Source organism: Gouania willdenowi, chromosome 2 (assembly GCF_900634775.1).
Source record: "Gouania willdenowi chromosome 2, fGouWil2.1, whole genome shotgun sequence".
NCBI classification, from domain to species: Eukaryota; Metazoa; Chordata; class Actinopteri; order Blenniiformes; family Gobiesocidae; genus Gouania; species Gouania willdenowi.
The window spans coordinates 2931479-2955901 of record NC_041045.1 but is presented as its reverse complement, the minus strand read 5'-3'; the positions used below and the strand labels follow the sequence as shown (position 1 = coordinate 2955901).

General features: G+C 37.7%; 1 protein-coding gene and 2 long non-coding RNA genes across 8 annotated transcripts in view; 2 read left to right on the top strand and 1 right to left on the bottom strand.

Annotated features, from left to right (window-relative positions):
* The window catches only part of LOC114478536 (uncharacterized), an 85405-nt gene extending 70197 nt beyond the window's left edge, over positions 1-15208 (top strand). For both annotated transcript variants that reach the window (XR_003675868.1, XR_003675867.1), the window contains exons 5-6: positions 14242-14423; positions 15110-15208. This is a non-coding gene — a long non-coding RNA (uncharacterized LOC114478536). The remainder of the gene's footprint in view (positions 1-14241; positions 14424-15109) is intronic.
* Positions 1005-23796, bottom strand: LOC114478532 (uncharacterized). Its single transcript, XR_003675865.1, has 4 exons — positions 23559-23796; positions 17328-17338; positions 8678-8683; positions 1005-1015 (listed from the first exon to the last, which is right to left on the bottom strand). It is a non-coding gene; the product is annotated as an uncharacterized LOC114478532 (long non-coding RNA).
* Positions 15262-24423, top strand: LOC114478435 (trifunctional purine biosynthetic protein adenosine-3-like). 5 transcript variants are annotated; one of them, XM_028471529.1, is made up of 6 exons: positions 15262-15386; positions 16320-16440; positions 21102-21223; positions 21309-21450; positions 22941-23056; positions 23734-24423. In XM_028471529.1, exons 2-6 carry the CDS (start codon positions 16368-16370, stop codon positions 23929-23931), a joined length of 651 nt encoding a protein of 216 aa, XP_028327330.1. In that variant the 5' UTR covers positions 15262-15386; positions 16320-16367; the 3' UTR covers positions 23932-24423. The 5 variants fall into 5 exon arrangements, with proteins under 5 accessions (XP_028327330.1, XP_028327337.1, XP_028327354.1 ...); XM_028471536.1 differs by having other exon boundaries at positions 21102-21224; positions 21325-21450; XM_028471544.1 differs by lacking the exon at positions 15262-15386 and adding an exon at positions 18444-18451 and having other exon boundaries at positions 16321-16440; positions 21089-21223; positions 23734-24419.

Below are 24423 nucleotides of genomic sequence, written 5' to 3'. Positions count from 1 at the left end.
AGAAACACAGATGTTGTTGTTGCCCTTCTATCTGTTTTTGTACCTCTTTAAGCACTCACTGTTCTCTACTGTAAAAGCCATAGAGAAAAATCTATCGTGAAATATTGGTTATCAGAAACTAGTAATTTTGTTGCTGCGTTGGCTGCTGATTTTTAAACTAGTGCTGACGAATGCTACTGTATGCTTCTCCTAATGCAGTTTTTGCCTCAACCCTCCTACATAATTTAGACCCAGAATGATTGTACTCAAAGCAAGAGACTTTGACTTCTGATGATTATTTTCACTGAGTCAAATCAATCAACTGTAGTCGGGTTCTTCGGTGCAGAGACTGCCGTGATGAGTTTCAGATACTGGCAGTTGAGTTTTTTAGAACTCGTCAACTGAACAACAGGCACTGCGTGATCTGCATCCTTATTCATGAAATGTAGAGCAAATTTGAACATCCTGCAAGGTCACAGGTGAAGGTCGAACGTGTTTATCTTTCAGATATGGAGCTGCCAGGGAAGTGGCAGTAGGTGAGCTGCTAGCAGCTCAGTGTCTTCCCGAAGGGCATTCAGACATGATAAACAGCTTTTGATGGATACGTAGTCACTGTCAGCTGGAAAAGAACCTGTGACCTTTCCGATAAAGAAAGGTCTCTGTAATCACGAGGCCACGCGGCCACCTCCAATCCTTTGTATTGAACTAAGGTCAAAGGCTTGTGTGACGTCTGAAGTCTACATGCATCTCAAAAGAAGATAATGTGAGGTTTTATCACAGAACCTCTGCCCGTAATCTCTGTGTGCAAAGAGAAGGAAAGACACCGCGTGTCAGTTAGAAAAAGGTGAGTTACAGAAAGTTTGAATCACTCCCAATGGGAAGGATGACAATCCTGCGCTCAAACTCAGACTTTCATATTAAAGGCACAGCAGTCTGTCCAAGATTTGAATAAATGTTAGTAATATAGTCAACTGGAATGCACGTAATGTCCATCTTTATTGCATTGGTTTGAACCCAATGTACAGAAGTGCTATAACTTCAAAACAGGCATGAAATTACAACTTTTTAAAACTGTTACTGTAACAAATATAGTCATATTTAAAGCTGCAGGTGGAGATTTTTGTTTTATTTTTCATCATTTGCTTGAGAAAAAAAATATGTAAAAGTTTAAAGTTGCCACTTTAAAGTTTTTTTTTAATCTCTTATTGAGATTTTCGAACGGTTTTGCACATTGCATTGCAGTGATGTGGAGTCCAGTGATTGGTTTCACACCATTTTGGCTCTAGTTTGTTCCCAGTACGTATTGCCTGTGACATCACCTCTGGCTGACTTGTCGTGTGGGCCCCACAATAAACATCCACTCTTGTTTTGTCACAACTTTCCAGTGAATTTGGCAGTGTTCTGTGGGCAAACATAAGAATCTTGGTATTTCTATGCATCTGTCTACGGGACTCCACATCCCACAATGCAATGCGAGAATCTTTTCTGACAATGTCAATACACAATGGAGATCCAAGCAAACTTTAAAGCAGCAAAATTTCACCTTTTACATCTTCTGTTTTTTTCACGCACATGATCTTCATCTGATAAAAGATCATCATCTCCATTTTACTTGTTAGATGATTATTGTCAGGCTCCCTTTAAATGAGGTCGCTGTCTACGATAATGACATAACAGAAAGGCGAGAGGTCTTTGAAATATCTGTGGGCAGGTTCTCCAACCAACATGGTCTGGTTTGGACGTAATGAGACACCCAGCGGGGGGAAAAAGACAAGAACCCAGCAGCACCTCGAGCATCCAAGCTCCTCCGCTGCCTATTCTGACTGGGAATGAAATAAGGTTAACAGCTCCGAGAGGTTCAGAAAGAGCCGTCAGCCTATCAGTGGCAATTTGAGTCATGAGTAAAGAAGGCTCCTGAGTGTTTGACTGAAGAATGGTTGGGCAGGAAGATTCTTAGGCTTAGAAACTATTGTATTTTGTGTGAGTGAATGGTGGCAGTAGTACAATGTAACCTGGACATATCATTTCATATCTGGGTCTGGACTTTTGTGTTTTATCTCATTATATGTCACATAATCATACAGTAGTCTCGCTGTCAGCTTTTCAAACAAATGCTATTAAATATAATATTGTACTAGGTGTCAGTTGCATGATGTGTCAGCACTTCTAACCCTCCTTTTCTATAATTATGTCTTGTTAATCCAATCAATGTGTCATGGACGACTCAAGGTTTAGGTGTAAAATCATATTCAGGATGTCAAAGTTGGTTTCATGCTTTATTTCCATGCTCGGCTGCTTCTCAGTTATTTTTAAATGCACGACTTTAATGGATTTTTCCCTCGTCCAGGCGTGTCTCTAACTCTGCAGGCCTTTATGGCTTTAATAATTCGCTATTCATTCCGCGTAGATATTTATCTGCAAAATGGATATTAATGCCTGTGTTTTGATGTCTCATACATAATGCATACATAATACGGGGATTTTTGTGTGATTAGTTTGTTGGACAAATCCTTGCACTGGGTTCCCCTATTTATTCCAACTGGTTACACCACTGCAGGTGTATTTTAGCACCTACTATGGACAAGGGATCTTAAAAATACTAAAACGGTGGTGACATCCTCAGGAGCCATTTTCCCTTTTCTTAATAGCAACTGACTCTTCACAGACGAGTGAATAATCTATTTAAAAAAGAAAACGATACGTGTACTTTATAACATGTTTACCACTCCATTTCATTCGAGACTGATAATTCTTACCAGACAAGAATGTAAAATTTGTATTAGGACATGAATTTAATTTATTTCTTCTTCCTTTTGTGTCTGCATTCATCTCTTCTACTGGCCGGTCTGTTTTGAATTCAGATGTCATTTTTGTCATGGTTCAACCAATTTGTGATGTTATTTCTTTCTTTCTTGTTCTGTGGCCTCATTTGTGACCATACGCACAAAACGGAGCCTGAAAGATGAGCAGGACACTTTCCACGCAAACTGTGTGATTTATAGAAAATAAAAGTAGCACGACAATACGCACTGAATATGTGATAGTGCCATGCCACTCTTCTCTCCTTTCGCCCTCCACCTTCAGATTGGACCCATTTTTCTACACCCCTGCCACATTTCACTCTGCAGTGCTCACACTGTTGACAGCAGCGACAACGTGCTGTCACATACTAGCTTTTCATTTATTAGCTATGCCACTCATGTGACCAACAAATATATTGGCCTGATATACTTTTTCTGGCCTCCATCACTCAGCAGCATATCTAGTTCATTCTGAAATTCCTTTTCCTTGTCTTTCCTGTCATGATCAAGCATAGAATGCTAATAGTCAGCAGGCTTGTTTAGATTCATGGGGTCCTTTGCATTGATCATTTATGGTAATGTCTTGAGTAGTGTCGTATCCCACAAAGCATACAAACGGTTGATTGTGTCCTTCGAGAGGAGTAGAAGGGAATCCACTCGGTCCTGCTTGTTAGATCTTCCGTTTTTGTGGAGATTATTGTGATTCATTCATGGATAAGTGCAGTATTTATTTACCACCCTGTCCAGTGTGTAGCCTGCCTAGCGCCTGAAAAAAGCTAGATACAGTCCCCAGCAGAACCCTGCCACCCTGAAAAGGAGCAAGCAGGTTTGAAAATGGATGGAAATAACGATCCACCTTGAACATTAGTTGAACAGTATTTTATTTTGAAAATTGACGGAGCAGTTACCCAGGGTTTCCACTGGATACGTCTCCGCTGCGCCACGGCACCGATCCGGTTTTTCACCGCTGTCCGCCGTCCGGTAATTCACACAGGTTGCATTTTGAGTGCGCCGCGGTGCACTCCGGTTGAACGACTGTGACGTCACAAGACAGAGCAGTTCTCACGATATTTATATAATCGCGTGAGAACGCAGTTAAATGTATGTGTTATAAATGCAACAATAAACAGATAAACAGGTCAGTGTTCCTAACGTAGGACAACAAGAAGGTTGGACTCTGGTTTTGTCATAGACACATTTTTTATCAACAGCCAACAGAGAAGAGATAAAACTGCACCATTAAAACATGAACTAAATCAAAGTTGCTGCAGTTTACAGTGAGTTACAGTATGAGAGGAAACAATATAGTGAATGTGATTTTGTTTTTACACATTATGACATTTTGGTGATGTAGTTACTTGAAATATAATCTGAAGTGTTTTATTTTGAAAAGTAACCCGATATTTTATCGCGGAGTATGTGCTTAATTTCTGTTTAGCTTCATTTGCTCTGTGCCGATTGATGCGTCGTGCTCCGGTGTCCGCCAGAAATAGAAGCCCTGTGTATATCTGGTGGAGGGCACCGGACTACCGCAACTGGGAAGGAGCAGACACGCACCGCAGCGGACCCGGTGGAAATGAACACATAGAATAAAGTGGAAACCTATCAGCTCCGGTGACGCAGCGGTGACGTAACGCAGCGGAACCGCATCAAGTGTTAATTGGGGGTCAAGCATACGGTGGAAATTGGGGGTTAGCGTTATGGTCCCATGCATTACAACAGTATGACTACAATGTTGCACATCATTGATGAAAATAGTGTATTTCCCTCACTTTTTTGCCCCCCAAGAAATGAATTGTTTTCTAGTGTCAGAGGTGCTGGGGCATTAAAACAGGAGAGAAATGTGTCAGTCATAGGATGAAGATACGATTAAAGCTGGGTGTGAAGGGATAAACACGGCAAAAATGCCTAAAGCAGAGATTTGACCACCCAGTGTCAGCAAGGCCTTCTGAGCTCCTAATTAATGTGCAATGTTAGGCCCTCGTGGCAGGAATGGCATTCTTTTTCTGTGCTTGTTGTAGTGATAAGAAGTGTGAGGAGGAGGTAGCAGTGAGTTGACAAGTTGTCAGGATTGTTTATGTTGCTTCCAGGATCTCAAACCACACAAGTGAAATATGGGTCTTCACGGTGTGCTTTAGTCACACAAAGTCAGAAGTTGCTCGCTAACCTGCATGACCAACAGCAGTTTACAGCAACAGCTCTCCGTCCCCGACAGCACTGGATGAAAAACTGCGTTTAAGAAACGATGGAACAACGATGCATTTTGGTACGTGGACGTAGCTTCTGGGCTTCATGTAGTGGCTGAGAAATATGAGCGCTGTGGTTTCTTCCCCAGTGGCTGAAAAGAACATTTCCTCCCGTTCCCACGTGTAGTTCGCTGGCCCCTTTCACCTCTGAGGTGTGATTCTCCCTCACAGCCGTTTGTCACTTTAGCACAAAGTATTGCCCTCCAGTCTAGTGTTGCTGCGCTGAAATACATCACACAGTGAGTTTGTCAGTTGGTAAACAATGAGCGTACACACACAGCGGTTTAAGGTGCCGGCCCTGCAAAGTACAACAGCCCCTGTTAACGATCCACAGTGAACAATAAAAGCTTCTTTCATATCAAGTTGTAGCATTTGCATAGAAATTGGTTCTAGATCAGGAGATGGGCCTTGAAAAATGCTCTCTCTCATTTTGTCAGACATTCATATACGGAGTCTACTCGTTTACGACCCAATCACTTCAGAGCAATCAGCCCTTCTCAAGAAAGTCAGGAGATAGAGCGTGATGAGAAAAGGGGTTTCTCACGAGCTTTCAAAAGGAAACGGGAACATTTCCCATGCGTGCATTCTCCATATGGAATCTTCTTTTTTTAACGTCGTCATTGGACATGCCTTTGGTGGTTCTTTGAGAATATTCTTTCTGCTTTGTTAGAGGAAACCCGAGAGATTTACAAAGCAGAACTGTGGCCTTGGGACAAAGTCCAACAGAAATCAATTTATGCTTTCATTTTTAAACCATTCATTTCAGCTTTTACAACTGCTGCAAATACCCGCTGTCACCTGTGCTACGGCTCTGTTTAATGCCAGGGCAGACAGCGAAAAAGCTGCTTAATGTCATGTAAGGTGGCAGTGCTCGCCTGTGGCAAGGCTATGTTTTTCATTTCATCCAGTCATCTGCTCTGACAACTCAAGACCAAAAAATAAAATACAAACTTGGCTGCCACTGGCTTTTTAATTATTATTATTTTTATTCTTATTTTTGCAATAGAAAAGGTTTTTTTTTTTTTTTTGTTTGACAGTGATTAAGGTGTTACGAACATTACAAGCTGATTTATGAGTCATTCTCATGCACAATTGATTTTTCTCCTGCTTCGCTGCAGCCTCTTTGTTTTCCTTAAAATCCTTGGAACAAACAGCACAGCAACGACATAGGTTTTCTATTGTCCTGAACAATGGGGAGCTGTTGTGAATCAACATTTTGTAAACTGAATGTCAGGTATGTGTTTTTCTCCGGTGGAGATGTTACACAAATGGAATCACACACACACACACACACACACACACACACACACACACACACACACACACACACACACACACACACACACACACACACACACACACACACACACACACACACAGGCTCAGACAGAAGATAATTTAAGCCTCTGGAGCAGGGTTGGGGTCAATTACATTTTAAATTACCCATGTTCAATTACGATTACAGTGGCTAGCATTTTTGTGTCAGTATACCGCTTGATTTAAAAAAAATTTTAAATGATGAAATGTGGGAAAGTTTAATATGAAACATATCTTGATAATTGTTCACTACGTGTGTGTAGAACTGTACATAGAACTGTAACGTGCTTCCCTAGTTTTGCATTAAATTATATTTGACAATTTTTTGTAGAATTTTCATGGCAATTGCAATGACAAAGTCAATTTCAATACGATCACATCACTAACAAATTCCCACAGGTGTTTCTCCACTGTATTTACTGTTCCAGACCTATTTAAATATGAGTGAAGGCAACCAGTATACTTTACCTTGTGTTCCTGGAGAGTGACCATGGTTGTTGTAAGGAGAAAGGCGGATAGATGTCACTGGTTGATCGTTAAAGTGTGGGCCTCGCAGCAGGGATGCGAGGGAAATGAAGCAGAGAAAATGGCATTCTGTTGCGTCCACACACAGCTGTCGTGACAACTAGCACAGCGGGCATCATGGGCTAATGCCAGGCTGTCTGACGCAGGTGTTTGAGCTTAAGCAGCACCTTTCAGTCACGTCTGCCATGTCAGTGAGCTCAAGTCCGCACTGCCTCGGCAGAAGACTGCGTCACAGTTGAGGAAGGGTCACCATTTCTCTTTATTGTTAGTATTCTGTCTTTTTCGCAGCAAACTCGTCCTTTTACTTTGATTTTACCAATCAGGGTAGCCCAGTGTGTAGGATATTTACTACAATACTTATTGATTAATTCAAGTTTTACTCGCAACTTTTTAAGCAGGGTTGCTCTAGCGCCCACTGGTGGTAGCGAGGCTGAGGCAGGGCAAAGCCCCTCCCATTACTGAAACATTACTGATTGTTTGTTTTCCAGAATTTTATAGGTTTCTTTCTCATTTGAGCATACAGTATTCTCACTGTGTTTTCTATGTAAATGCAGTTAGTCTAGTTATTGATAATATTTGAAAATATTTAAACAAAATCATGCGGAAACTGCCACATTACACAAAATGTACTCTCTCGTTAATCTTTTGGGACAATATCACACATTTACATACAACTTTTCCCAGTAAACAGTGTATATACGTTAGGAGTGTCCCGATCCGATATTGGTTCGCTATTACCCTGTAAACTAATATCGAATTCAAATTTTTCGATTTTTTTTTTTTTTTTTTTCCAAATTCATTTTTTTAATTTATTTTATTCAATTGTAGAATACTGTAGATATTATGTCGAAGGTTAAAATGTATGTGACAAAATCTGTTTTAGTAACATCGCTTGATCAAGTCTTTTCTAACATTCCACACTACAAAGTAAGTAACAACTATTTTTTATTAAAGAAAAACAAAGCATGTATGATTCATGCTGATATCGGCTCAATATCGGTGTCGGTCGATATGCAAGGCTGCAATATCGGTATCATATTGGAAATGAAAAAGTTATGTCGGGACATCCCTAATTTACGTGTCTATGGTTGAATGCTTAGCGGAGGCAGAAGTTTCAAACCTTGCCTAATATCTGGCAAAATGTTCTTAAATGGAAATAGTAAAATGACACGGACTAAACACTCACTTACATGTTTTGGGACAATATCACTCACTTCTACGGTTATCGTCTACGTAAAAAAAATGAGTAGCTAGCAAGTGTAGCAACGAGAAATCTGTTTCAATAAAAATCTCGGGCAAAATAGTCTGGCTTATTTTCAGTGCATGATTTACGGTAAGTGCACATCTAAAGTGGAAATGTAAAATTACGTTACCATGATACTGCTCTTGCCCTCGATGATATATATTGTGACGTCTTCATCTCGTAATATCTTGTCGTACGATGTAGGGCTGGGTGATATGGACCAAAAGTCTTATCTCAATATTTTTTCTCAAAATGCCGATGTGCGATATGACTCTTGATAATTTTAATTCAAATTAAGTCTGACTAGAAAGACAACTCAGAGTTACATTTGCTCAAGAGAAATTCCCCGCAGGCACATTTATTAACAATATGCTGTATGCCACTTTTGGTAGAAGGAGAAGGAGAATAATATGTGCTGTGCAGCGTTTCAGGTTTTTAAAAGGAAATGTTAGAGTTTTACATCTGAGCTGGGCATTGTAATTTTCCTGCTATACTTTGTGTGAACATTATAATAACTGAGTGTGTTTCAGAGCTGGACTCTAAACACAGGCTTGTGAAGCTGTCACTCATTCCTCTGAAGTGCTAAATTCACATTATTTGTTGAACAAAGCTGTGCACGGTTTTTCTGCTTTTACCACGTCTTTCTCTCACTCTGAACATTCAGTGCAGGATGCTGAGGCTGCGCTCATGGCTCTCCTGCCCTGCTGTAATAGCCAACGTAGCAGTCGTAGTGTAAGAGCCGGAGACCTGTGCAGCTGATGGTTAAGTCTCATTGACTCTTTGGTTTTCTGTGACCCCTCACATTAACCGCGCTATTAGTGTGGGAATTCAAACTCTCTTTAAAATGCCTACTCCAGCAAAAACATCCGTCCATGCTACTATTGACATTAATACCATATGGGTAGGGTAGCGGGTCGTGGAGAGGACAGCGGAGTCCCTGTGGGAGGATTCAGTGATTGTCTCTGTGACCCAGACAAAAGTGCTACCCTGTTCCAATGCTAATGTGCACACGTGGCTATTCTCAGAGCGACGCCGCTGTTTATTATGATTCAGCTCACCTAAGAGGCACCACTTAATCCAAGCGGATCCCTGTAGAGGTGCTGTGCACCACAAGGCCATGGAGATCATGTTTAAATAGACTCTGGTTTCCTGTATCATTCCAGAGCAACAACTACAGACCTGTAACACTCTGACACGTGTTTGCCTCCTTTTCTCCTGTATTCAAGGTTTTCCTTAAAGGCTCACTTTAATTATTCTCTCGCACTGGCTGTTTCATACTGTGTGTACTGTATATATACTGTATATGTATATGTATGTGTGTATATTTGTCTGCATGCAGTCATCAGGTGCAATGACAAAAGGAATGTATGTGGATCTGTGTAATATTAGTAAACGTTTTTTTTTTTTAAAAAGCCTCCAGGTCATTCCTATGATGGACATAAATCTTCCCCTTTCTCTTACTTTTGAATCAAAGTCCCCCCTTATGTCCGACTACTACATGTTGCTCAGAATTCTGTGAAAAAACAACTATAGAGCATAATGATGGAAAGAATGAGTGATAACACACATTTTAAACAATCTCACTTTGTAAATAAGTGAATAAAACAGTATGTAGTGCCTCCTGAATAGATGTATTTCTATGGTTTTTATCATTTTCTGTCACTCTCTCCTGATGTGAAACCAACACTAACCTTTGCATTTTCAGTTCGTGTTCTAATCAAGATCATTTCTCTCATCATTTTGTGTGTTTTTGGTGTCATTTTGTGGTTTCCTATGTTGTTTTCAGTGACTTGCCGTCAGGGTAGGCAAGGTAGGCAGTACCTACCCAAGGGTGAATTGATATTGATATTGATTATTTGTTTTAATTATAATATAATTATAAATTATTTATTTTTCCATTTCCAATAGCCTACAGTACCTATAAGTTTGAAAGTGTCCGCATTTTGTGCATTTCATAGCCCAAATTACTAAACAGCGCTATTTCCTGGAACAGCTGCACAGTCAGTTTTGATGTGTTAGCTTAGAGAGCTGCCTTTGGACGTAACTGTGCTATGCTAAATGCTATACGTAAGTTCACAGTGCATTAGTGAATCAATGCCATGTGACCGCTGCTGCTACGTTCTCTAGCTAGGCGGGATAACACTACAGTCAGGATGACAGCGCTGGAGACGATAGAGAAACTCTTTTTTGAGGAAAAATGACAGCTTTTAAAAGATGGAGACCAACACCTGAGTTACCAGAGCTTCAGCTAAGGTAAGGTCAGAACATTGTTGGTACTTTCTACAGTGAACAGTACAAAAGGAAGGATTGACTTTGTGGATGCTCCTCACTGAGGCTATTCTGAGTTGTTGTTGTTGTCATTTTCTCCATGTTTCTGTGTTTCCAACACAAACAGTGGATGTGCTGCCGTGTCATGAGATATATCTTGTTGGGAGAGTATGGAGGCTATATTAAATAATTGTTTATGTTTCTTTAAAGGTGTTTATGATGTTGATTTTGTTAGATGGCTAAACACTTGTTCATGTGGATCTTGTTGGGTTTTTTCTTTATTATTATGAATTTTATATTTTGATAAGCGCATTGAGATGACTTTGTTGTAAATTGCTTTATACAAAAAAAATGATTTGAATTGAATTAACACTTAACAGCAGAAACATATGAAATTGTCATTGGTGGTCTCGATTTGCAATGTGCCTACCCAACCCTAGTGGTCACGGCACGTCACTGGTTGTTTTGTATGTTTCTCTGTTATTTTTGTGTATTTTATAGTGATCTTGTAGATTTTTCTCTCATTTAGTGTGTCTTTGTTGTTGTTTTGTGTGTTGCTGGTAGTAGTAACTGTTTTTGTCTCTTAATGTGTGTGTTTTTGGTGTCATTTCGTGTATTTTGTTGTTGTTTGTCTGTTCTTTTTATTCTTCAGTATATTTGATCTCATTTTGTGTTTTTATTGTTGTTTTGTGATTTGCTGGTAATATTTAGTGTGACTATAATTTGTAAATAAAAATAAACATTATAAAATCCCATTCAGGGGTTATATATTACATTTTTAATGTTTTCATTTGTTAATTTCTCTCTCTCTCTCTACTTTCTGACTCTTTAGTCCTTGATGCTACTTTATCAATATTCATCAACATTTTTTTTGTAACGTAAAGTCGTTGATTTTGTCACAGTGTTTACATGTCGCAGTGTTTACATGGGCTCCTACCTGATTTCTTATATTTTCGTCTTTTTTGAGGTTTTTGTTGTGCTTTTTTTCACATTTTCTTAAATTTTGTTTTATTTGTTACTACAGAAAACTTTGGACGTGGATAAAGTTGTGTTCGTGAACTCTTCTTGCGCATCGGAGCAGCCACAGCCAGCAGTCAACTGCAATATTTATAAAGAGACACGACAAAGATCGTGCTACGCAACATAAGACGGGGACCTTAACGGGTGGGACGACTCTGGGAGGAAAAAGCGCGAGAGAAGTACTCGTCACTAAAGCAACAAACTATTAGGGTCTGAAGTGTCCAAAATAGCAGTGACTGTGTCTCCCTGACTACTGGCTTTTTTCTTCTCCTGGTGTCTCTACAGGGACTTTTAAAGGACGTTAAATCATTCGCAATATGTTTTTTTTGATCTTGCATTTAACATTCACTACAGGTAGCTTTTACTTCATGGTGAATTATCAACCTGGACATTTGTTGACATGTTTTCTGACATTTATTGACATGAGAGCCAGCGTTTCCACCAACAAAGGGCAGTGGGTGATGCTTAGATGATGGCTGCTCTTTCAATCCATGTCAGGTTTTCTAACAGCTCCAGGATCACGTAGTGAGAGCCCATTCACTTTTGATCTATCTCTACTTCTAGCGCTTCCAACAGCCAACGCTGTGACCAAGAGGAACCCAGGGGAGGAGGTGCAGGGTGGAGGTGAATACTAACCAGTGTCTGGACTCGGGGTTCATAATTACACACGTCATAGTGATGGAAGTGGATTTTGGATCAAATTTGACTATTTTTAGATCCTGTTTGTGAGCAGAAAATGATTTTAGTTTAATATAAATAGTTCATTTCAGTGGTGGGCCGATCAATCCTAAAATATCCATAATATCAATCCCAACGTTGGTGGTGTCCTTCTCTCTAATGCATGCAACTAAAAAAAAGATTTTGGATAAAATGTGTAGAAATGTGAAGAGACTGATAACATAAGAAAAATAGAAATAAAATACTTAAAATAAATCAATATATTTGATGAAATATCAACAAATAAACTGAATATAAATATATGGCTCAGACTTGATTGAATAAATCTAATTTTTTTGTTGACTATAAACAGATACTAAATAATTACATGAAAGTTAGACTCATAGTATAATAATACTTATATATTGCTTATATACAGTATATAATTATTTGTTTTTGGACTTTATTTAAGATTTTTTTTAAAAATCTCCACATGACAATGTTTGGGGAAACTTTGTTTTGTTACTGTTCTATTGTTTCTGAACAAAAAGGTTTATCACAACAATAAAGTATTTTGTAGTCGACTATAAACTTTGCCCAAATGCAGTCATAGTATTTAACAAAATAATCACAAAGCCAGCTAAAGCTCAGCAGCTCAATGACACCATCAACCTCAGATATTCAAAAGTATCAGATATATTGACCCTTTATTTGTTTATTATGGGATTGATACAAAATGTTACAGTAGTTTATTTATTTATTTGTTTTTATTTATTTATTAGGCTGAATTTCAGGTTAGAAACGGCTTGAATAATTCAACAATGCTGAGAATAACCCAGCTCTAACTGCTGGGAAAGGAAAAGCTGGAGCTCCAGTAGATGCATTACCTCATCATCTTCTATGAACACACGGCATTAGACTGACCTCTACTGGTTTACTGGGAAACTGCAACTGGGATCATGTTGGACAGCAGAGATCCATTACAGTGAAAAAAATAGTAAAAATTACACAACATGCAGGTTCTATTGCTTCTTTTTTTTTTTTGTTTTTTTTTTGGATTTTTTTGGCTCTAGTGGCCTTTATATGACAGTTGCTTGACAGGAAGGGGGTGAGAGAGAGCAGGGAATGACACGCAGGAAAGGGTCCCAGGCCGGGAATCGAACCTGGACCCGCTGCAGGTGCTTCTTTTTAATATTTTTGTGAAGAAACGGTGATAAATTGTGCTTAGAAGGCTCCAGGAGGGGGCGCTAGTGTTGTTGTACTTTCAATCCTCTGCCACGGAAAGCAGAGAAGGGAACCACGTGTTTGCGCATGCGCAGTTGCTGAACCCCGTCTGTCCGGTTTACACAGACATGGTGAGAAATGTTTTAACAGAAATGGACAACAAAACTGTGATTGTCTGTTTTAAAGGCCACATTGTCAACACGTGTAACCATTCGGAACATTAATACCGCAAATAGTAAAGGGCTGTGTGCGTTATTTCGTGTTTTTTGAGCCATTTTGTGTGTTTTCATTGGAGTTTTGTGTATTTCTGTTACTTTTGCATATTTTAATAATTTTTGCTTTTGCACACTTTAATTATCTTTTGAGTTTTTAAGTCAATCTGTGTATTATTTTTTTTTTCTTCTTTTTCCTTTTGCACAATTTAATTATAACATTTTGAGTTTTGGGAGTTCATCTGTGTATTTGTTTTTTGCTTTTGAGTATTTTAATTATTTATTCGTGGGTTTTGAAGTCTAACTGTGTATTTTGTGGTTTTGTGTATTCTTGTTGTCATCTTTGTATATTTTTCCTGAAATGTATGGGGTTTTTTTTTGGAGTTATTTTGTTTATTTTTGTTGTCCTTATGTGTACTTTATTGACATTTTTGTACGTTACTTCTGTACATTTTTTGTGGCTTTTTTTTTAGAGATATGTTGTGTATTTTCACATTCCAATTGTACCTTTATTTTGGCGGGCTCCTCAAAATTAGATTGAGGGCCACTAGTTGCTCACGTCTGGTCTAACACAACAGGGACTCACTGTAGGAATGTGAATTTACACAGAATACTTGTTTGGTAGTAGTAAAACTGCTCACATAGACAGGATTTCACATCTAATGATGAAAAAATAAGTCCCAGGTTGTGCACAATGTTGTATATTTTTAATATATTAGTTTTATTCATGATTAACTTTGTTTTTCTAGGTGAGGCATTCAGATGGAGGCTGAGAGTGATGTCTGTGAGAAACAGGAGGAGCAGGCGATGATCTGGTCCATCCAGGAGGCTCTGGAAAGGCAGAACGGAGAAAGTGGACGGTGCGTGAAAACACGCCTGAGGAGGAACGAGTCTCCTCTACCTGACTATCTGCTGTCCCGGAGCGAAGCTGGTAAAAACAAGTAGTGATCTGTTTCATGAAGAATCCAAATCTAAAGATGTCGTTGGTGATATGTGCGATGAAATCATTCAATGTTCTGCTTTTTAATGCACTTTTTTTTTATTTTTCACCCTGGTTCTGTCCTTGGAACAAGTGAGTCACTACATTAACCAATTATCACCACTCAAGCTGCTTTCGGTACAAATTGACATTCTAGTGCACAGCAGCAAATTGCTGTAGCTTTACTGGGAAAAATGTTTGAAATGTCAAACTGTAGCAGAAGCTGCAGCTTCCTGACTAATTAAACAGTCCTGGCTGATTTCACGATGAAAAAGAGAGAATATTTCCCACTTTTTTTTAAATCTGCACTGACACTCAATACAAAAGGTAATATAGGTTATTCTATGCATTTCAGTCTCAAAAAATGTTGACCTTTTTACCAATTCTTCTGTGTTACTCAATAGTCAGACTGTATATTTTTAGTTTTATCGGATTAATACTTTTTGAGCTATGGACAATTTAGTGACGGGGGGTATGTGTCTTATTTTTCTTCCATCTTCAGCTTCCAATATCTCAGGAACCATTGGTAAAAATACCAGAATTTTTTGGACCAAAGTGTGTGGGATGTCCTGAAAATGTTTTGAAATGACTCATAAGTCTATTTTATTTCACATCAGACCCTCTTTTTGACCAATCAGGTGCGACCTGTGCTCAGCTCATCCAGGGTGCTCAGGAGGCCAGCGATGACAGGGTGATGGGTCAATTCTTTCATCTTCACCCTCGTCGTCAGATCCGACTTTGGCTTACCGATATCGTTTAACCCTGGCTGGATTGGGCGCTGTGCCGTCCCCGTGGCAACAATGAACATCCAGCGGGCGGTACCTGAAGGAGAGGGAGTACCCGACACCTGGCATCACCAGCTTGTGTTCGGAGTCGCCACCGACACCGTTACAATGACCAACTCGTTAGACGCAGGTGAGGAAACTGCTGTCGCTCTCTGGATTAAACTGAGCGTTTATTGTTGGAACTTTGTGTTGCAGACACTGACCAAATCTCTGCAACATTTAAAAAGATTTGTCCTGATGGTTCAGTGAAAATAAACATTTAGAAATGGTTAATTTCCTACATCTTTCATATGTATTTAGATTATTCTGTGTGTTTGGTGTTGTTTTGTATTGATCTTGTGTATTTTTTTCTCATTTAGTGTAATTTTCTGTATTTTGTTGTCTGTTCTTTTTATTATTCAGTATCTTTTTGTATCTTATTTTGTGTGTTGCATCTGGTGTTGTGGATGGTGATGACTAAAAAGGTGGTGTGGAAGAAATCTTCGGCAAATATCATGACATTTATTGTACAATCAGACTCCAAAAGCAGGGCGTCAAAACCTGCTGAGAGCTGCTGGTCAGATCATTCCAAACATGGCAATCTCTCCAAACTCTAAAACATTTCCCAGCAAGCTAGTGCCTATATAGACAACAGCAGGGTCATGTCTCAAACCTTAGCTCATCACCATATATGGAATTACCTTGCTCTAGAAATAGTTGGAGAAAGGGTCAACCTCTAAATCAGTGAAACAGGGAGCTTGTTGTTTGACCCCCAAGTTTAAATATACCTGAATGGTGCACTGACTCAAAAAATGAAGGCCTCTAAGCTTTGCTATGATGTATTGAAACAGTTAACCTTTGTTCAAAAGAGTATAAACCATTTAATATTGAGATGTTAAATACTTTGATACACTTCATATTGTTGTTTTGTGAGTTGCTGGTAATATTCAGTGTGATTATGAATTTTAAATAAAAAAATGCATTACAGAAGACCATATTTTTAGATATGTTGAGGTATCAACTGTCGTGCCATTGCGTGGCCCACGTGATGATTCCTAACGATGGTCCGCTCTTTCTCACACAGGATCTGAACCTGTGTTGGTTTGTAATCTGAAGCAGAGTCTGTTGAGTGATGGAAACGTCTCTAGTCAAACAGAACAGTGACCAGAGGAGGAGGAGAGTGGGCGTGCTCATCTCTGGCACAGGTAGGACTGATTAACCATAACTAGGGTGACCATATTTTCATTTCCAAACCTTGACATACTCAAAAAGTACTCTACGTTTTCTTGAATTTAACTTGTAATATAATAAATAGGTTGTTCTTGTCAATAAGATTTAGGAATTAATTTTCGTGTGTGTGTGTGTGTGTGTGTGTGTGTGTGTGTGTGTGTGTGTGTGTGTGTGTGTGTGTGTGTGTGTGTGTGTGTGTGTGTGTGTGTGTGTGTGTGTGTGTGTGTGTGTGTGTGTGTGTGTGTGTGTGTGTGTGTGTGTGCGCGCGCGCGTGTGTGGAGCAAATATCTCCAGGACGCGGTGCCAGTTGGACCTGAAACTCGCTCGACGGGTTCCAAATACCCCGAGTGCGTGTATCTGTTATTTTGGACTAATTTACTCATTTCAAAATGTTTATTTTAATTTTATTTCACTTCTGGAAGGCCCCGAAATGAAACCTATTCAGCTTTTGACCTCAGGGTGTGAGGGGGCGCTAGCGCACCATCTATATCTATTTCCTCACACGAGCAAGAGTCACGTGGGCAGCCAGAGCCAATCGCTGCGCACACAGCCCAGCAGACACGGACTGTAAACACGAGTGAGAGAGAAGAAGATAGTTTTTATAAGGAGAGGAACGTCTGAGCAGCAGTGTTTGCACTGATAAACTAGCAAAGCTCTTAAGTCTCACTTATTGAGCCTGATGTTAGTCACTGATGTTCGTGTGTGTGAGCCACGGCAGACTCCACTTCCTCCTGTGTCATGCTATTGTTAGCTTCTCAAACACGGAGCTCTCTGAATAGATACTTTGAAACCATCAGCCACTGGTGAGTCTTTTACAGACACGTTTCCCATTGTTTAAACCATATAACTGTTGTTCAATAACCCGCTGTTTCACTAGAGTCGATATTGACCTCAACCTGTTCAATTATCCATCTGGAAAACTGCAGATTCTGTGTCATGCTGTGCATGGAAGCTAAGCTCTGACCACTCGGTTCAAAGGTAAAAAAATATTTTTGTTTTTAAAAAAAGACAGCCGAATTGTACATAATACTTTAATTTACTTACTTACTCATGTAGTTTGGAGCTTTACGTTTTGTTTTGCGCAGTTTGGTTGTTTTTCTGATTGGCGCTACAATGTCTATGGAGTTTGGTTATCAGCGTCTCAAACACATACGTATTTATTTATTTAAATATACTAAAACAGAAAGATACACAAATACACATATTGACTGCAAAAAACATACATTACAGAAAAATACACCAAACAAAAAAATATAAAAGTGAGTTAAAAAACTAACAACAAACACATTTATCATGTTTATATCCCATAGAATTAAACCTGGGAAATCGCACACGCTGTTTTATTTAAATATTTTATTATAGTTACTGGATTTTCATTATATGTTATTCCTATTATTTTTTATAACCATTACTATTACTACTTTCACTATTAATATTATATCTGTATCTAATTGAACTATTACTGTATTGTTATTGTTATTCTTAAATTATTCTTTTTTTATTTTATCTTATAGTTACTGGTATTCTCATTGTATTATTATTAATATTGCTATTACCTTATATTTTATGTTTATTATTATTTTTATTATTGTATTACAGTTACTGGATTCTCTTTGCTATTTTGTTATTGCCATTATTATTATTATTATATAATTGTACTACTGTATTAATGTTATTGGCATTATTATAATGATCATTATATTTTTAAACTCCTTTTTAATTATTAATATTTTATATTATAGTTACTGGTATTCTCATTGTATTATTAGCATTGCTATATTATCATATTACCATATCATTATTTAATATTTTTTTATTGTTTTTTATCATATTATTGTTACTAGATTCTTATTATATTACTTTGTTATTGCTATTATTATTATTATTATTATCATTATTATAACCATTACTGTTATTACTATTTTCGCTAATACTATTTATCATCAGGGCTCTACACAAACTTATCCAGTGGTGGCACTGGTGTGACCAACTTTCTCTGGACAGTATAGCCATGCATGCTGATGAATAGTTGACTCAACTGGCGTACTGTAGTTTTGTATGAAGTAAAGATTGACAGTGACTCGAGATATATTTGCAAAATGTTTTAGCGTCAATGTTAAGTTTTTCTGTAACAAGCAGTGGCTGAAGTAATTATAATAATAATAATGGGTCCACAACACGGCTCCACTATGATTGTTTGTTCTGTGCCAGGGTGAGTTTTTCTTATATTATTCTATGTGCTGAGGAAGATGCTAGCAGCTACAATGTAAACACACATACACGGCTGATGCACGTTCGTGCACTACACCAGGATGAAAATACTGAACTCACACAGAGCCGTTTAGAGAGTTGGTGTAGCAAAACGTTTATTTTTCGTGGTACTTCTGTGTCTCTCTTAACAACCTGCGACGGATTATGTGTAAGACGCGCGCGAGATAACACACGGAGGAGATGGATGGTGAGACACACACACAGTATTTATAATGAAAATAAACTAAATGAGTAAAACAAAACAAAAATAAACAATATTTCTACAAAAAATACACCAAATGACTCCAGAATCAGTCTACAATGGCAACAAAAAACAATAATTATACAAAAAATGCACAAAAAGACAACTGAAAGATTAAAAAACACAATGATGACATTAAACCAGGAAAATTGCACCCACAAATATACCTCTTATGCTCCCACATGAATGCATACTTCCGACGGGCACTGTACTCGACTTAAAAAAAACATACAGAAAAATATAACAAATATGAAAATGGCTCAAAATACACAAAACTAAATATTTATACAAAAAATACACAAAATTACTCCTGAATAACACTACTATAGCAACAAAAACAATAATTATACAAAAATACATGACTCCAAAAAAACATACATTACAAAAAAAATTTAAATTAAAAAAAAAACAGCAAACATTTATGCACAAAAAGACAACAGAAAGATGCACAAATACACATGGCTCCAAAAAACATACGTTACAGAAAAATACACCATACAAAAAAATATAAAAGTGAAGTCATGCACATGACCCATAGAATTAAATCAGGAAAATTGCACCCACATTTTGTACCCGTAAATATACCCCTTATGCTCCCACATGAATACATACTTCCGACGGGCACTGCACTAGTACTCATAATTAAGGGAAGTAATGATTAAATCTCACAGTATAATAATTATTGTGATATTGTGGGAAAGCTCACAGTTTGCAACAATAACACGAACGATGACCATTCAGAAATTGTCTGTTCACCATTTTTTTTTGACAGTATTAATTGTCATACTTCTACATTTATGGCGTTATAAACTGAATACTGACAACTAAAAGATACAGATTATTTAGCTAAAGTGCAAAAAAAAAATGAAATTGAGTCAGAATACAGATATAGAAACAGTCTAGTAAAAATACATTTTAAAAAAACAGCAAAGAAAACAAAGTAGTGGAAACTTCCTTATTCTGTGTTTAGCTTGATTTGAGGTTAGGACTAGAAATAACCTTTTAAAGCCCTCATTGTCAACATTTATGTATTCATTTATTTGACAGGGATAATACAATTAAACATAAATAATACAAAATAAGTTTGCAGCTGATGTGATGCACATAAAAGTGACATTCCTAAATATAAACCCTCGAGTTTAGATAATTAACTTTGTAATTGTAATGACAATTCTTCAAAAATTAAAATCTAACATTAAACTGGGGAACCATGTTACAGTTCTACAAATATGTACTTACCAATTGTTAAAATATACAAATCTAGGGGTATACTGACACAAAAAAGGCTCAATGTCCACACCAAAAATATTAAAACCTACATTTTCATTGATTAAACAAGGTAATTGATATGAAAAAAAAATGAGATGATAAATATTTATTTTTAGTCTATTTTGGGCTGGGCAATTTTGCTTTAAAAAAAAAAAAAACGATTTTTTTAATGAAAAATTTAAATGCGGTCGAGATTTTTTTTTATGCACTAAAAATGACTGCAAACATCAGATATATTGTCAAAAGTGCAACTTTATTGCTGTGATTGTCCTCAAGAGAAAAAATGCATAGAAAAATCCCAAAATAAAAGGTAAATAAGGCTTTGTCATTCAATTGTTTCAAGCTTGAACCCAGGTTTAAGCAAACAGATAACTATATACTTTATAACATTTAACATTACAGTAAATAAAAAAAACTCTTCCCTTAGCATCTCAGCATAGTGTGAATGAATCTGGCTGTGTGAGCGCTACGGTAACCTACAAGGACAGAACGCAAAGAAGTTGGAAATTTTTTTTTTTTTTTTTTAAAGTCGAATTTGCAAAATAAAAATAGTTTTCATAAATCAAATTTTTGCCCAGCTCTACTCTTATTTTTTTAAATAGTTGTACATTTTGACAAACCTTCATCTTTTCCTTTTTTACTTTATACATGAGATGTTTACTGTATGCAAGGGAACTGTGGCAAGATTTATGACCAAAAATATACATGGGGGGGTGAAAGTAAATTACTTTGAATAGTATTTAATTGAGTAATTTATAGTAGGATATATCATTTACTCTTTACACTCTGGACTCATGGTCACCTTAACTATAACTTGTTTTCATAATTCATAATTATTTTACTATATTATCCCAGGCACCAAACTACAGGCGTTGATGGACCAGGCCTCCAGTCCATCCGAGATCGTACTGGTCGTCTCCAACAGACCAGGAGTTCAGGGTCTGAAGAGGGCGACGCTGGCAGGCATCCAGACACGGGTAAACACACACCTACCTGTTAGCTGTAGCATCATGTTCTACCTGTTGAACACCATGTATTGATCCATGTGTGATCTCTAACCAGGTGGTGGACCATAAACTGTATGCGAGTCCAGCTGAGTTTGACGCCACCATCGACCACGTACTGGAGGAGTTTAAGGTGGCGCTGGTTTGTCTGGCTGGATTCACGAGGATTCTCACGGGAACGATTGTCAAGAAATGGAACGGTATGTAAACGCAGACACACACAAATAGAGAAGTTTAATACTTTACCGATATCATTTAAAACTACATTCCCAATATTAATCAATACTGATATATAAATAGACTTTTTCCCTTAAACGTTACTTTCGATCAGATTAGATTAATCAAGTGGTTCCATACCTTTTTTTACATTGATTTGACAAAATAAGTGTAGAATACAGTTGTTACACTGTTTTAATGTGTAAAATAATTCAAAAATAAACGTTTTAATCAGGTTTTTTTTAATCAATTACAAGACATTTTAGGCGACCCCACAATTAAAAAACCACTGGGTTAATGGTACTTTAATGTGATGCCCACAGGATTTATTCCACAAATCAACATGATTTGTGCAAAATAAAAATACTTGATTGACTTGAGTAATGATAACGTGCTATCGTAGTTTCTAATATGATGTCCAGATGAATTATTTAAGTAGTTAGTGTAACAATTACGCAATAAATATTAAGTTTGATATTTACCGTGAAACTGTAACAATGCAGAATAAAATAAATGTATAATATCATATTAAACAAATTATCTTTGTTCTTATGTAGTTTGTACATGAGGTGAAAATCCATTAAAGTAATCCTTTACTGTTTGAACAAATATAGGCTAAAATCTTTGAAACGTACGTATTAGTAGATCTATGTCTAACAAAACACATTATTATGCACCATATTGTTCCACCATCTTGAAATCATGCAATTGATGATGTCACTTCCTGTAAACATCACATTGTTTGCTATTGGAGTGAAGCATTTAGCAGGTTTTTCAGTCAAACTGGCAACTTGTGCTGCTTTAAGTTGTTTTAATATAAAATTTGTGACCACAGGGGGGAGACATTTCCTCTCCTCTGCTTCAGTCAGATTTTTTTTTTGAAGTTTTACGTCATCATCTTTAGCTTTTTCAGATTATTTAGAGAAACCAAAAGCTGCACAAAGTGTCATTTTAACTGAAAAAGTTGCTGAATGCTTCATTCCAATAGGAAACAATGGGATGTTTACAGGAAGTGACATCATCAAACACGTGATCTCAAGATGGAGGAACACAGGCTCTAAAACTGTAAGAAATTAAATGAATATGGTGCAAAATAATGTGTTAGGTATAGATCTAATATTAATAGATTTAAAGTTATTAGTATTATTTTGTGTTTAATTGATTTGCACCTCATGTACAATCTGGTTATGAAGAAATGTAATTTGTTTGATTCAGTATTGTTACAGTTTAACGGTAATTATCATAAACGTATTATTTATTGTGTACTTCTTACAACTGTCTAAGTAGTTGAATAATTAGCCTGGACACCATATTAGAAATGATTCTAGCACTTTATCCATTACTGAAGTCAATCAACTATTTTTGTTTTGTACAGATAATGTTTATTTGTGGAGTAATAAGTTTGTAAAATATAAAGTAATCACATTACTGTTGTACTTTATATGTTTTATTTATCGACTTTTTCATGTTTCAGGTAAACTTCTGAACATCCATCCATTGCTGTTGCCCTCGTTCAAAGGTGTGAACGCCCAGAAACAGGCTCTGCAGGCGGGCGTTAGGGTCAGCGGCTGCACGGTCCACTTTGTAGCTGTAAGTAGAGTTTAGATCGGGCGCGCGCGCACACACGCACCGCAGCTCTGCCCAAAAGGTATTTTAATCACGTGACTGGAGCCGTTATCACCGTTTTACAGGCTTTAACGGAGCAACATGCCAAAAATAAACAATCAAACACACAAAGAACCGTCTTACACTGTGGGAACAACTGTTCACTAGTCTTTTCCCCAGCCTCCCATCCAATCAACACTCAGAACACATGTAAACAAAGACACACATTGGCAGAGAAAGCTGCACGTAACCATGATGCCTTCATGGCCATGGGAAATCTCAGCATCAGTTAACCACTGAATACACACAAGTGGAACATAACCAGAACATAGAACCCAGTAAGTTACAACATTGCAGCGCAGACCTGACTAAAGCACCAATCATATTTGTTCCCTGTGCTCCAGCAGCATACTCGGTGAATGTGAACGCTGAACAACAAAACGCCGTCAATATCCCGTCCCACTACTAGCAGAAATCATGATACCACAACTATATAGTATAAAATAATATAAATGTAATACAATTAGTGAAAAATGAGGCCTGAGCCCGGCCCGAACTCGGGTCAAGAATCTAAACTCTCGCTGTAAGATAAACAACATGCAACAGTTGCATGTTAATAAAACGTGAATGAATGTGATGCGAATGCTGTGTGTGCTTTACAGGAGGAGGTAGATGCAGGAGCCATCATCGTACAGGAAGCTGTGGAGGTGCTGAGCAGCGACAGAGAGGATCAGAGCAGCAGAACACAGAGCGTTTCCTGTTGCTATGGAGCTGGTGTGCAGTGGGTCTGTGAGGCTGGGGGAGGACGGACGCATTGTCTGGGGAAAAAACTACTGATATGGGCGTATGTATATAAATAACAGTTAGTGAATGAGTTTGTATGATCTGATACTTGCAAAATTAGGGAAAATAATGATTTTAAACTGGTTAACAACAGCTAAAACTTGTAACATTCCTCTTATATCTACGAAAAACAAAGAAAATGCTAATAGTCTGATGTGGGCATGCGTGTATAAATAAAGCGTTGGTCAATGAGTTTGTGTGATCTGATACGTGCAAAAAAGTTGTTTGAATTACCAGATGAGCCCGTCGTGCAGATGATGTCCTTTACGAAAATATGACCACAGAAGTTAATGAGAACTTTAAATGAATTAAAACCACCTGTGAACCTCCAACCTAAAAAAAGGAGAAAGCACAGCAGCGAGTAAAAACAACTGACCTCAACCTACACAAGAGGATCATGGGAGTTGTAGTCTCACCAGATCTGTGACGGGGCCGCAGAGAGACGTGGTCATCACGAGTGCATTTGTAACAGAGAATATAACGTCAGCATACATTGTAAGTGCCTGAGT